Below are 14,427 nucleotides of genomic sequence, written 5' to 3' on the forward strand. Positions count from 1 at the left end.
GCATGAGGTAACAGCAGGCGGTCCTGTAAGTACCCGGGCCCTAAGCCATGGAGCGCTTTAAAGGTAGTAACCAGCATCTTAAAGCACACCCGAAAGACCACAGGTAGCCAGTGCAGTCTGTGCAGGAGCGGTGTTACATGGGAGCCACGTGTGGCTCCCTCAATCACCCGCGCAGCTGCATTCTGAACTAATTGAAGCCTCCGAGTGCACTTCAAGGGGAGCCCCATGTAGAGAGCATTGCAATAATCTAAGCGAGAGGTGACAAGAGCATGAGATTTGTAAGATTTAATTTACAGTTCCTTGATCACCCTCATGACATTCTTTGGATTTGTTCCAGTTTAAATCTTTCTGAAAGTTTGATATTTAAAACTAGGCACAGATAGTTCTCAACTTGCAGCAATAATTGAGTCTAGAATTACAGCTGTAAATCATGCTGGTTGTTGAGTGGGTCATCAGGTGACCATGCCTGATTTTTCAGTTTTGCAGTGGGTATGCAAAACACCATGGTTATTAAGCAAACACCATGGTTGTTAAGTGAACCCATTGCCTAAAATTGATTTTCTTCCCCCAGAAATTAGAAATAAATGCCAGTTTCTGGCAAAAAGTCATAAATCACAGTCATGTAGCTGTGGAATACTTCAAACAGCCATAATGTGTGCCAGTTGCCAAGTGCCCAAAATGTGATCACATGATCTGGAGGTGACCATCAGAACTTTGAATCTGGATTGCAAGGTTGTTTTTATTTTTGTTTGCTTTTTTTTTTCTGGTAACTTCAGTCACTAAGCAAGTTCTAAGTTGAGAACTTCCTATAAAGAATTCAAGATATGCTCTGGCCAATATAGCCTTACTTGGCTTAGCAGAATTCATAGCTTTTGGAAAAACAAGCAAGGCCAATGTGTTTGTAGGAACTAAATATAAGAAGATTAACCCTGACTAGGAATCATGATGTTGTTTGTTCCAGATTGCTCCAACCTGGTGCCTTCTTGATGTAGTGAACTTCAAATACCAGAGCCAGCAATTAACATGTAAAATGCTTACTCATGAGGATTATGGAAATAGATTGTAGCAAATTGTGATGATCCTCTGTGGTCCTTTGGTGATTCGAAAGCTCTTTTCCGAGAAGCCTCTGCACCTTCTAGTCCTCTCTTGCTTTGGAGTGGCAGCTTGTAGTTCTTGCTGCCACCAGTTATCTTCCAGAAAGCACCTTTAATTGACATCCCTCAATCCTGGTGTGAGAGTGATAGGGTTCATTTTGGGTAATTAAAAGATCAAAATACAAATGTAGAAACTATATCTGCAATGCTATTTGCTGACTGTATGGAATATAAACATGATGAACAAAGGATTCAGCCACCTCTCTCCATGCCTTTGAGAGCTCAAACCAAACAGTGGAAATAAGCAAAAACTTAATTAAAAAAGATAAACATGTAAAGCCCTCTTTAAACATTAAATATCAAAATGAAAATAGTGGCTGTGGAAAAAATAAATTTCAGATAAATCCCAAGGGATGGCTGCTCTATTACAAACAGTGGTCTCTCTGGCAGAATCTCTGGTAAAATACTGGAGAGGTTTCGCTGCATTATTATACATCACAAGAGCTTCTGAAGAAAAACTTACAGCTTTTGAAAATAGCCTTAAGGATGAAGAAAGGCTAAAATTATGGCCAATTCCCTAACTAGGGCAGAAAAATAAAGAACACAGGGCTTAGCACAATACTAAAAATTGAAATAAAAATCCTGGATAGACATTTTAGCTATTTCTACAGAAACATAAGTTTTCTGAAGAAAAGTTCTTATCTGTTGGATTTAGTTGCTTCCTGTTTGATTCAAACTGTTAACTTCTGTTGGGGAGATGGAAAATATTGCTCTCTCCTTCCTTATATCTTCTGCTCTTAAAGAACCAAACATTTTTCCCCTACAGGAGGGGAGCGGGCTTTATATGATCATTGTCACTTGAGTTTGTCCCAAGAGAAAGAAAAGTATGTGAAGTAGGAAAGGACACTGTAGATATTATGATGTAAAGTAACATTCGTCTTATTTACTTTTCAGTCAGATTGTCGGTTTGAACGTTATTTTGATTCATTAAGATTTATATATGTGATTATTCATGTAATAGATATTTTCTGCCTGAGAATTTGCAGTTATTTTTTACCAGTCCTATTATTTTAAACATACTTATTAAAAAATTAAAACCCACAAAAGTGTAAGGACTGTAATCAGAAACAATATTAAATACTCATAAACATGTTGATTGTAACTATAAGTCAGGTACAAGGAGACACTAAACTTTGAAAGCAGGTAATTTTCTAATGTTTTCTTTTTTCCTTCTTTTGTATATTAATATGTTCATTTCTTCTTAGAATAAAAAAAAAATAGTGGTGATATTAATATTTTTCAGAGTTTTGTAAAGATTTTTCTTTTCAACGATATAATGTTCTCAGTTCAATTCAATCGATTCATACATTAATACGATATTGCCATTTAGTTTTTATTACAGTAAACTCTCTGGTTACTGTTCTTGTATCCTTTTTTTCCTTGCTTTTTTTATTTTCACCTTTTTGTTGTTTAAGATGTTTTAATAAATAAATGGTGAGGAAAAAAGAAAAAAAAATACTCAGGATTATTATTTTATTATTATTGGTATTCTGAATCTCATAAGAAACTCCTAATCATAACAGTCATAAAATGTTTACCTTTCTACCTTGATTTCATTTGCATTGGATTTTCAAATAGAAATTATTTATATTCCCACAAAAAATAAATAGAATAAAACCAACTAAAGGCTGAAGCATCTACTGTATGTAAACCTGAATGGAATTGCAGTATAAAATATTGTAGCCTTTTCCAATAACTTCTACTGGATTGTTTATTATGTTAGTTGATTTTTTTTCTTAACAAACGTATGACTTCTATTTATTATAGAGGAAAGACAAGGTACAGAAAGTATCTCGGTAATTTAATATGAAATTCTGAAATTGCTATCTTCTGACAGCTCACACATGTATATGCACATGTGTTCAATTTTCTTCTGTGCTCCTAATTACTGTTTATTTGTGCTGTTTTGAAGGTTGGGTTTTTTTTTCCTTATAGAATTAAATATCTCCAATTGGACAATAAAACTGTTTTTTAAAAATCCATCCTATTTGGAAACATAGTTAGCCTTTTACCGTGGGACAGATGAAAGCAGCAAGGATTTTGTTTAAGATCACAATAATAGGGGTCCATAATATTATCATAATAAAGAAGGAAGGATAGTGCAATTCATCATTTTCTCACTTGATAGCTCTCAGCTTGTTAATCAAACATCATGCCTTAAAAGAATATATAAAGAATATATAAGGAAAAGAATATATATAACAAATAAGGAATGAATATATGTTCATGACCTTTGTGCATTGTAAATAAAGGTGGAGATATATATATATATATATATATATATATATATATATATATATATATATATATATATATATATATATATATATATATATATATGTATGTATGTATAAAATAGAAAATAGTACAAGAATTATTGCTACTGTAATGAACATCACAATTATGAAAATATTTGTTGCACTCAAAGACGTACAACTGCAAACTAACTCATTTAGTACAGGAAGGTTGAGAGTATTGGCAATGGGAGTAACATAAGATTATGCATTATAAGCATTCAGATTAGAGCTAAAATCAGGGTAGGATTCAGCCGGTTTGGACTGGTCACAGGCAAACCTGATGCTAATTTTACATCTGGTTCGCTGAACTGGTAATTGCAAGGATTGGCTGGGCCCTCCCCTCCCACCCACCCCTCACAATGATACCACCCCACCCCTCGCAGGAGTCCCCATGCAGACCATTTTGGATGCCAGGTAAGTTCAGTGCCCACATGGAGCTCCTGGAAATTTCATAAGTCTGGAAATGGGCTTGTTTCCAGCCTCCAAAGGACCTCCAAAGCCTGGGGAAAGCCATTTTTGCCCTTCTGGAAGCTCGAGGAAAGCTTCTGGAGCTTGGAGAGGGTGAAAACACACATACACCCATGGTGCAAAGGCCAAGTAGGCCACGCCCACCATGGCCACATTCACCCGGCAACCAGGCAGAGAACCTGTTGCTAAAATTTTTGAATCCCACCCCTGGCTAGGTTGCTCTAAAATCCAACAGTTACTCAATTTCAAAAGATATATTGAAAGTAGAAGGATAAAAGTCAGCAAGACTTCAAAGTCTTATCTAATATCTGAGTACTCACTCTTTTGCTTTCACAAAGCAAAAGCAAGGTTTTATAAACCTTGTTCAACTGGCTACTAGTTTGATTTCAATAAATTCTATAGAGTATGGTTGCTTATTTTCAGGTTTTACGGATGATAATGAGGCCAAAAATATTCCAGTTGTAAATGTTGTCTTTATTATTTAACTGAAGCTTATGCAACACTGGAAAAGGAGAAATCTGCATTAAAAATAGACTCAAATACATACATTTAAGCTCACACTAAAGGCCTTTGTTTATTTGAGCTGTCATTGCACATTTTATTTAACAGTAGCTAGAAATAAAAATGTGCAATACTACCATAACACCTCAAATTGCAAATCTAGCACTTAGTGAGTTTCTATGAGGATGATGAAGATGTGGATCCTAATAACCTGTGAAAAAAATGTTGGAAATGTCTTCTTCCCAATGATCTACCTTTGATTTAATTGAAATTTTCTCTTACTGCCTAAAATTACTCTGGCCAATTCTCCCCAAGTCCATCCTATTAGTCACCAGTTTAGGCCATGGTGTAATTTCAGAAATGTTTAAAGTATAAATTCAAAATTAATGTGGGAACTATGCCTGAAGTTGGAATGGGATCATAGTATGTATGCAGAGGAAGGTTTAAATTGACAATTTGCACTGAGTTCAAATATGAGCAATCACAGAAGGCATCATTTGCTTCATCAGTTGTAAGAATCTTTTATTTTACATTTTGAGTTTGATATCTTTATCCTTGATTTGTTTATTCTAGTTGTTGTTTTTTCTTCTTTTAAAACATATAGTAGCAAGAGGCAAATTATGTGATCTAATTATGTAGAAGCCACTAGAAGTTGGTCCTTTATGTTTGGAGTAAGAAAGGGCCATAGCTCATGAATAAGCATGCACATTTTACCAGCAGATGATCACAGAGCTCCATTCATACATTTCTAGTTAAAAGGATCCAAATGTTGGTGGTTTTAGAAGTGGCATTCCCAAAAAGAAATACTGGGATAATATGATAAAAGACTCTTTCCTTTATTGCATACTGTAAAATCACTAACAACCCAAATCTATATGCTACCACTATAAAAGCAGCATTTTATATAGGACAAATCACTATAGGATTTGTTTTTTCTCCCATACACTTATCTTTTTCATCTTTATATACTTTACTATTATTACAAACCACAATATTTTTTAATGAAATGTAATGCATCTATAAGGTTTTGTGGATTTCATTCACAAAATGTGTGTATAGGCTTCTAGTATGGGAACCATTTAGTACCTCAATTCCAAACCAAGATTGACATGTCAGCTGCTGTATCTGAAACTCATAACACAACATACATTTTATTTTTTGTCCTTTCTATACACTAAATATTTTTTGTAGACTGAAATATTACAGTGATCGATCAGGAAAAGGAACAGCTGATTATGTCAGCTTTTGAATGTGTTGTCCTTTAATTCTGTAGATATATCAGTATCTATAGTATCTGATCAAGCAGAATGTCTTTTTTTAAGTGTTGAGAATATGGCTAATATAAAGATTGCAGCTGAAAGTAAAGGAATTGGCTTCTTAGCAGAATTCAGGAATGTAGGTGTTCCTGAATCCTGTTTAGCTTTCAGAACTGTATAAAAATATTTGGTCATTTTCTGATTTATTTCCTACATTAGGTCCAGTGGAACAAAAAAGTTTTCAGTGATGATAGTGAAGAGACTACTAGATTTAAACAATATTCTTATTCATATCAAATATAAAATCTTCCTCTTATATTTACCAGAACAGCTTTAAGAATAAGTTACAATGAGAGATAATGATCTAAAGTCATCCATGACTCAGGGATGTTTGATCTGCATCTTCCAGGTTCTGGTTTAACACAAATGTTCCTATATTTATATTCATATAAATGTTCATATATAACCCCATTTACAGGAATGCTTATGGAAGAATGGGGACTATTTTATTGTATGTTTGAGGACTGGACATAAAATAAGAGTTTTAGAGCAAATTGCTCCCACCCTGATTTTTTTTTTCCTGGCACAACTTTTGGTAGATTGTTTCCTGTCTAAGTTTGCTGGCATTCTCAGTGATGAGAATGACGTATGTTCCATAATTGCTGCTTTCTTCCTACTGGCTTCACTATTTCCTGCCCATATTAATTGATTTCATTACATTCCAATGCTTACAAATCATAATGAAGCCTGAGGATATGCAAATTTGAATGGCTCCAACTAGATGCACATTGATAGCAGTGACATGAGCCAGTCTTTCTCTTCTGCAGACCCGCCAACTATCACGGAATCCAAGAGCAATGTATCTGCTACAGGGCGGCCAGTTTCACTTAAGTGTGCAGCCTCTGCTGTGCCTACGCCTGATTTTGAATGGTACAGAGATGACACTAGGTAATTATGCTATTTATCTTCTTTCTGTTGTCTCTGATGTCTAACTTAAAAATGTTCTCTTTATACTCAATGCTCACTTTCCAAAAATTCCATCACTCATCTTCTTTTTTTCTTTCAACATTCCACCCACTAGCCGTATGATCACAAGTTAGGAACAAACACAGGTATGGTATCTGTATAAGTTGTGCTTTGAATACAAGCCCCACACATATTTGAAGGGAGTGCTAGGCACCTAAATAAAGGTTTGCAGTATAGTTTTGCAAGATTTAGATGAGAAAGATCTATTTGAATTGTGTCGAAGTATTGATACAATGAATTGGTTAATTTTTTTAAAATGCCACAAGATTCTTTGATGTGTTTGCTGAAAAAGACTAGCATTGCTAGAAAAATGTCAGCTAGAAAAATAGTGAATTATGTGGGAGGATTGGAAAAGAAGAGGGGTAAAGCAATGTAAAATGCAACTTACCACATTATTTATGAATTATTGAAAAAGATAATTTAAAAAACCAAGAATGAACTTGTAGATAAAAAATTCTGTAACTTTCATAGTTTTTTCCCTTTCATTCTCATATAATCCCGTCTGCATCAAAATACTCTTCTCATTTCATATCTGTCTGCAGTCTGAATTGAACTTTAAAATCCTCATACTTACCATATACAAAGAATGCACAGTGTTATTGTATTTACCATTGACTTTTCTTGATTCTCAGGATAAATAGTGCCAATGGTCTGGAGATCAGGAGCATAGGGAGCCAGTCCTTCCTGACAGTGACCAATGTCACTGAAGAACATTATGGCAACTATACCTGTGTCGCTACCAACAAACTGGGAATCACAAATGCTAGCCTATTTCTTTACAGTAAGTATGGAAAGAACAGAAAATATCTGAGTGAATTTCACTGTTGTGGTGAAAAGGATGCTCTGTAGATAGGACAAACTTGGGTCCTAAAATGAATTAAGCAAAAGAAAGAGAAAGAGAAAACATCATTCTACTCCATTCTCATATCCAAAAAACAAACAAATAGGAAGATCTCATTCCTTAAAGTCAGGAATTTACTTCCAAGTAGTATTGCTTAGATTTTCAGTATAAATCTAAGTTTCCAAGACAACAAATCCAGTTCCATTTGAAAATAATACTATTAAGCGGTATTATTCATAATTACATCTCAGCCTTAAACTAAAATTAGTGTGATTGAAAGCCATCATCAAGATATATAGTATTGATATTAGAAAGCAACTAACACAAGTACAATTATTGTTTGAATTATTGATGAAATGAAATTTGACAACTGGAGAAAGAAATGCAAGTTGAAATAAGGACAGAAAAGAATGAGTTTTCTTTCAAGACACCTCAAAAGAAGTTGAAATCATAGATCAAAATCTAATAAAGGAATGTTGCTTGGGTTTAAAGGTTGTTTTCATGAGCTGTGAGAAAAGATGAATATAGTCCATTTGTTAAAGAGAGAGAGAGAGAGAGAAAAAGTCAGTCTCAACCACAGCTAGATACATTTTTTTATAAAACATATATAATGTTTGACATGGTTCTGAGACTAACTTCCCATCATTCCCAAGTATAAATCATTCATACAAATTTCTGTTTGCCTTGTCAAACAAATGAAGGTAATTCTGTAGCCTTAATTGTAGGCATTTTGAAACGGTGTGAACAAAAAAAAGGGAAAATAAAGCAAATGCTGCCTTTTGGTATAGGTTTACATTTTTCAACTTAACTTTTTTGTTAAGAAAATAATCAAGCTGAGAAACAGGTGCAAAATGTATCTATTTAAGCACATATGCATGAATGCATTTTCTGGGTTCCAATTTATCTTTCCTTAATCTTTGATAAAAATAGAATTTAAAAAAAATCAAGTTATTTCTCAACTCAGCAAGGTCTTTTAATAGTCTTTTCTTGGAAACATAATCAAGAAAGACAACTATACCATTAGACAGCTGAGGGATAGTTAGCAGCTGGGAGGATAGAGATACTTGTAGAAAATTTACCCTTCAGTAAAACTACCCCTTAATTTATTAGCCCTTGTGCACAAGAATACATTGTTCAAAAAGATCTAATTCTGATGACAGACAATACTTGAAACAATGATTCATTGTTGAATGGGATTCCAACATGTTCTTGACCATTGTGGTAGACCAACTAATTTAAGCTTCAAGTCAGACTAAAATACATTATTTCATTCTGTGTTTTATCTTGGAGATCTGTAATGGATTATACTTATTTGGGGGGTTTTCAGCAATTTTCAATGTCTTTATCCAGTTAGCACAAACCATTTGAATGAGTCATCACCTTTTATCTCTGACTTCAGAACTTATAGCTTTTGAAAAATATAAACCAATAATATGGCTAAGAACAGATGAGCACTACTGATACTTTTATAAATAGCTAGGTAAATGGAACTATAAGGCAAATATGGTCTTATGAGGTTCATTGGTAAATGTGCCTCAAAAAGCAGATTTGGAAGCACAGTGCATGAGAGCAGAGACCCAATCACTCACGCTTCCTTACATCCACAAATTCTTCAATTATTACTCACGAGGTCAAAGAAATAAACCAAAAAAACCTGCTGTTCAGATCATCCTTGAAAGTTGCTGCAGTTTTGTTTGATTTTAATTGTCTCAAATGTAACACAGGAAGAAGTAGATGAAAGGAAAGGAAAACAAAATAAACAGCCATTATAAATATTGGGACATTATTTTGACTGTGTGTATCCTGTACATATTGAAGCAATGTTGAAGCAACAAAAAAAAAAACCACACCTAAAGTATGGATTTATAGATATAAAGAATGAAGTTCTAGCTTTTTTAGCTGAATGTTAAACAGCTACCAAAGTTATTTCTCTTTAATTTCCTTTACAAGTTATCCTTTTGCTCACTAAAACAAGCAGTAAAAGAGGAAAACAGAATATGTATCAGTTTGCAAGAATTTGTTTCTGTAGAAAGGAAAGAAAAAGAGAGACTTCCCAGACTTTCTGTTTTGCAGAAGGAATTTCCTTGTTCTAGGATCCTTGTTCTAGCATATTTGTCTTCCTTTAAATAAAACCTAGCCATCCTTTGCAGTAGGAAATGTGCAGTGGACAAAGAACAGGAAGATCCATTTATGGGCAAAGGCTGATTTTTTTTCAATCTTTCTTTTTCATTGTACCTGTCCTAGCCCTGGTAAATGCTAAAGGACTAATGAAACTCTTCCTATGCCTTCTGAAAAGACAACCTGATTAATTCAGTAGGACTTATTCTCAGATAAGTAGGCTTGAGTCAGCACTTTAAATCAATGAAAACAAAAGACTATATATTGTTTAACAATTCCCTTTTTATGTGGTCTTCCAAAAATAATATGAATTAGTAGAGATTTGTGGATCACCTACTTTCTTTTCAATCAGATATTTCACATTTTATAGAGTAAGGAATCTGGTAGTACTTTTTTAAAAACAAATCTTGTTCTGAAAGATTTATGCTCTTTAATTAGATTTGCTAGTCTGCAAAGATACTTTCATATTCCTTCTGATTTTTAGCCAACACAAGCTACCATAGCTTTCCTCCTACAAGGACATCGCTTATATGTCATTCTGCTTCAGCGAAGTGTCAGGATGGGGTCAAGCACTTACTTCATTAATAGCAGTTGCTGCATATAGTAGACAGTTGCTCTTATCAAGGCACAGTGAGAAGTAAAGAAAGAGTTTTTTTCCCTACCCATTTCAGTGAGTTTCTTAAAATAAAACACTTTTTGAAAATCTGCCCAGTCCTGTTGATTGGATTTATATATTTTGTATTGTGCCTTCTAATTGCTCCATTTTACAATGCATAGTACCAAGAAGGTTTTCTAGCAGGCAGATTCTCACTGCCTCAACAGGCTCCTGAATATAAATAGTAGTAGTAACAGATTGGAAGAGGCATTTGGCCAGACTTCTATTAGTAACGTACATACCAGCAAGAACAAAAGTGTTATGCTTTATTTTCTTGCCTGTTCTTTGTTTAAAAATTACTATCATGCTCTTCCAGCCAATGCTTTAAATTCATAGTTATAAAAGGGGATTGGTCTAATTTTTTATTGAGAAAAAGAAATTGAAGAATACTTTCTCTGGTTTGATTATAGAGCACTCTAGATATCTGAGTAAGTGCTATGAAGGCCAATCAATATCAGAACTTGGGTTGATGTCACTGTTTGATAATAATGAATCAAAGCTAGCAAACTACAAAGGTAATAAGTTCAGAGTTGCCCATGCTATCTAGATTTTGGTCTGATATAATGTCTCAGATATTTTCTACATCTCTGTAGGTTCCTCCTAGCATATTATATACAAGACAATGTACAGTAGAATAGAATTTTTATTGGCCAAGTGTGATTGGACACACAAGGAATTTGTCTTGGTGCATATGCTCTCAGTGTACATAAAAGAAAAGATATGTTCATCAAGGTACAACATTTACAACACAATTGATGATCAATATATCAATATAAATCATAAGGATTGCCAGCAACAAGTTATAGTCATACAGTCATAAGTGGAAAGAGATTGGTGATGGGAACTATGAAATGATTAATAGTAGTGCAGATTCAGTAAATAGTCTGACAGTGTTGAGGGAATTATTTGTTTAGCAGAGTGATGGCCTTCGGGGAAAAACTGTTCTTGTGTCTAGTTGTTCTGGTGTGCAGTGCTCTATAGCGTCGTTTTGAGGGTAGGAGTTGAAACAGTTTATGTCCACGATGCGAGGGATCTGCAAATATTTTCACGGCCCTCTTCTTGATTCGTGCAGTATACAGGTCCTCAATGGAAGGCAGATTGGTATAGCAATGTGGGGATACCAGAATAGCTCATTGTCCTCATGTGAAACCTATTCTTCACATTTAAAGAAATCTGTCACATTCCCCTAGAGAATAGAAAAGTTAGTACTGATGTGTCTGAAGACCCATTAATTGAAAGCTGAATGGTCTGTACCTGGTACAGCTAGTCCTGGACTTACAACCATTCTTTTAGTGATCATTTGAAGTCACAAAGGCATAGAAAAAAGTGACATGACTGTTTTTCATACGTAGAATTGTTGTAGCATTCCCATGGTCACATGATCAAAAATTTTGATGCTTGGCAACTGGCTCATATCAGTGACAGCTGCAATATCATATGATCAACTTTTGTGACTTTCTAACAAGCAAAGTTAATTGGGAAGGCAGATTTACTTAACAACAGCAGTGATTCACTTAACACATACGGCAAGGACGGTTGTAAAGTGAGGCAAAAGTCACTTAATAAGTGTCTTGCTTAGCATTGAAATTTTGGGCTCAATGGTGGTGGCAGGTTGAGGACTACCCATATTTTCCTTCAAAAAGAAGCAAGAAATAGATAGGTTATTGTTTTGGAATTAAATAAGAATGTTCTGATTTTCATGTGCAAGCAAGAAATAAGGAAAAGTCTCACCAAAAGCACATCCAAGGACAAACTGAAGAAATAGAATGAGTCCTTCTCTTTTTTAATGGTTTTCTTTTCTTTTCTGAAATTAACACATCAAACATATAATTTCTAAATACAGCCCCAAAGAGGAGACTTTGTGGTGGACATGCCTTGAAGTGAAAAGATATTGGACTAAAATGCACAAACCAAAAAATATCCACCATCCTAAGAAACCCCAAAGACAAAATTGAGTTAGAAAATCAAGGAGTATATGAAATCCCATGCACCGCCTGCCCCACCACATACATTGGACAAACCAACAGAAGAATAAGTGCACGCATTGAAGAACACAAGAACTCAGTCAAAAAAGAGGAACCAACTTCTTCCCTGGTCCAACACCTTAAAGCCACAGGACATGATATTGACTTTAAAAAGACCAGAAGTATCGCCAAAACTGAACACTTTAACAACAGAATAATCAGAGAAGCCATCGAGATAGAAAAACACCCACACAGCATGAACAAATGAGATGATACCTCCCGCCTACCAGCCATTTGGAAACCCGCCCTTATTGACAAACGAGTCCCTAACACGAGGAATGACACCAGACGCACACTCATGAGGTCCACACAGGAGGTCATCACCACACATCCACCCAGAAAGCAGACCCAAACCCACACTGATCATGAAGCACGACCTTGGACCAGAAGCCAGACCACAGCTGCAACATTAGCCATTTCAAACCCCTCCAATCCATACATGCAGAGACTGACACCCACTATGAAGATGTAGCACGACCACGAACACGAAGCCAAACAACAGCAATGCAGCTCACCAGCTCAAATCCCCCTGCAACTCAGACTAATCTGAGCACAACCAAGCCCCCACCCAAACAGGATACACCCCCAGCCAAGCAGACCACAAAAAAAACCCCATCCAATCAGAGCACAGCCAAGCTCCCACCCAATCAGTTCAAACCCCCACTAGCAGTTAAAAAGGAAGAAACAGCTGCAATCACACATTGCTCCCAGAAGCACGAAGCTGAAGCCTGAAGATGACGAATGAGACTTCGTCAAAACGTTGCCAAGACACTTCCAATTTTACGCGGGAGAAAACCCAAATAACCAAAGACCAACATATATATTGCAGACAATAGCAGGAGTAAATCCTAACATAAAGTATATTTCAGGTTTCTACCTTCATTTATATTTTTATTCTCAAAACCATCTGAAGAACAAATAAAATCCAGATTGGGATCAGTCCTAGAACCTAATTCTTATATGTTTTCAGTATAATGTCTGCAACAACACTATATTCTATTGTGAGAGAAAAAGCAGGATAAGTGGATATATTCCTGTCCCTCTATGTACACTCATTCATTCAACATCACCTTAACATACATACAGGCTCACGGTCTTAGTATGACTCCCTAAAGTTTGCTGTAAGGTAGGGAAATATAGTGTTTTTTACAAAGAAATAGAGAAATTAAAAAAAGAGATCCCAAGAAACTGGCCGTCTGAATTGTGCAAACTGAGCAGACTTACAACTGTCTCAGCATTTTGAAAAAATGAAAATGTGGTGTTCCTATGCATATACACATGTGCTAAAAGGAGCACAATTTATTACCCTCCAGCTTTGGAGAAACATTAGACTTCAGAATAAATCCTGATGCTTACTTTGCAGCCGGAAGGGGGGAAATGCATTACACAAAGCAGCTGTTACCAATTGGGGAGCCATTTACTAACTTTAACTATGCAGGAGCCTGAATTATTGTTTCAGAAGATATAAAGGAGTTGTATCCTTAAGTTCCTGTACAATCCCATGAAAAGATATGACTATTTTAAAAATGAGAGGTATTGCTATGTTTATATTGTGATAGGTTCCAAAGCATCTTTTCAGAACTAAATCTAACATTTCTAGTAAGCAATATTTTGCAAAGTTCAGAAGAAGCATAAGAAATTTTGGGCAAAAGAAATTGGAAACATTAGACTTCAGAATAAATCCTGATGCTTACTTTGCAGCCGGAAGGGGGGAAATGCATTACACAAAGCAGCTGTTACCAATTGGGGAGCCATTTACTAACTTTAACTATGCAGGAGCCTGAATTATTGTTTCAGAAGATATAAAGGAGTTGTATCCTTAAGTTCCTGTACAATCCCATGAAAAGATATGACTATTTTAAAAATGAGAGGTATTGCTATGTTTATATTGTGATAGGTTCCAAAGCATCTTTTCAGAACTAAATCTAACATTTCTAGTATTAAGTCAGAGAACTTTATTCCATTTTCTAGTAAGCAATATTTTGCAAAGTTCAGAAGAAGCATAAGAAATTTTGGGCTCAATGGTGGTGGCAGGTTGAGGACTACCCATATTTTCCTTCAAAAGAAGCAAGAAATAAGGAAAGTCT

At 35.2% G+C, this 14,427-nt stretch overlaps 1 protein-coding gene across 1 annotated transcript in view; it reads left to right on the forward strand.

Moving 5' to 3' along the window:
- Nucleotides 1–7,551, forward strand: part of LSAMP (limbic system associated membrane protein) — a 513,955-nt gene extending 506,404 nt beyond the window's left edge. Inside the window, exons 5-6 of the mRNA XM_058185192.1 lie at nucleotides 6,504–6,624; nucleotides 7,335–7,551. Of these exons, the coding sequence (XP_058041175.1) occupies nucleotides 6,504–6,624; nucleotides 7,335–7,551 (338 nt within the window). The remainder of the gene's footprint in view (nucleotides 1–6,503; nucleotides 6,625–7,334) is intronic.
- The last annotated feature ends 6,876 nt before the right edge of the window (nucleotides 7,552–14,427 follow it).

The sequence above is a fragment of the Ahaetulla prasina genome, chromosome 5 (genome assembly GCF_028640845.1).
Source record: "Ahaetulla prasina isolate Xishuangbanna chromosome 5, ASM2864084v1, whole genome shotgun sequence".
In the NCBI taxonomy this organism is placed as follows: Eukaryota; Metazoa; Chordata; class Lepidosauria; order Squamata; family Colubridae; genus Ahaetulla; species Ahaetulla prasina.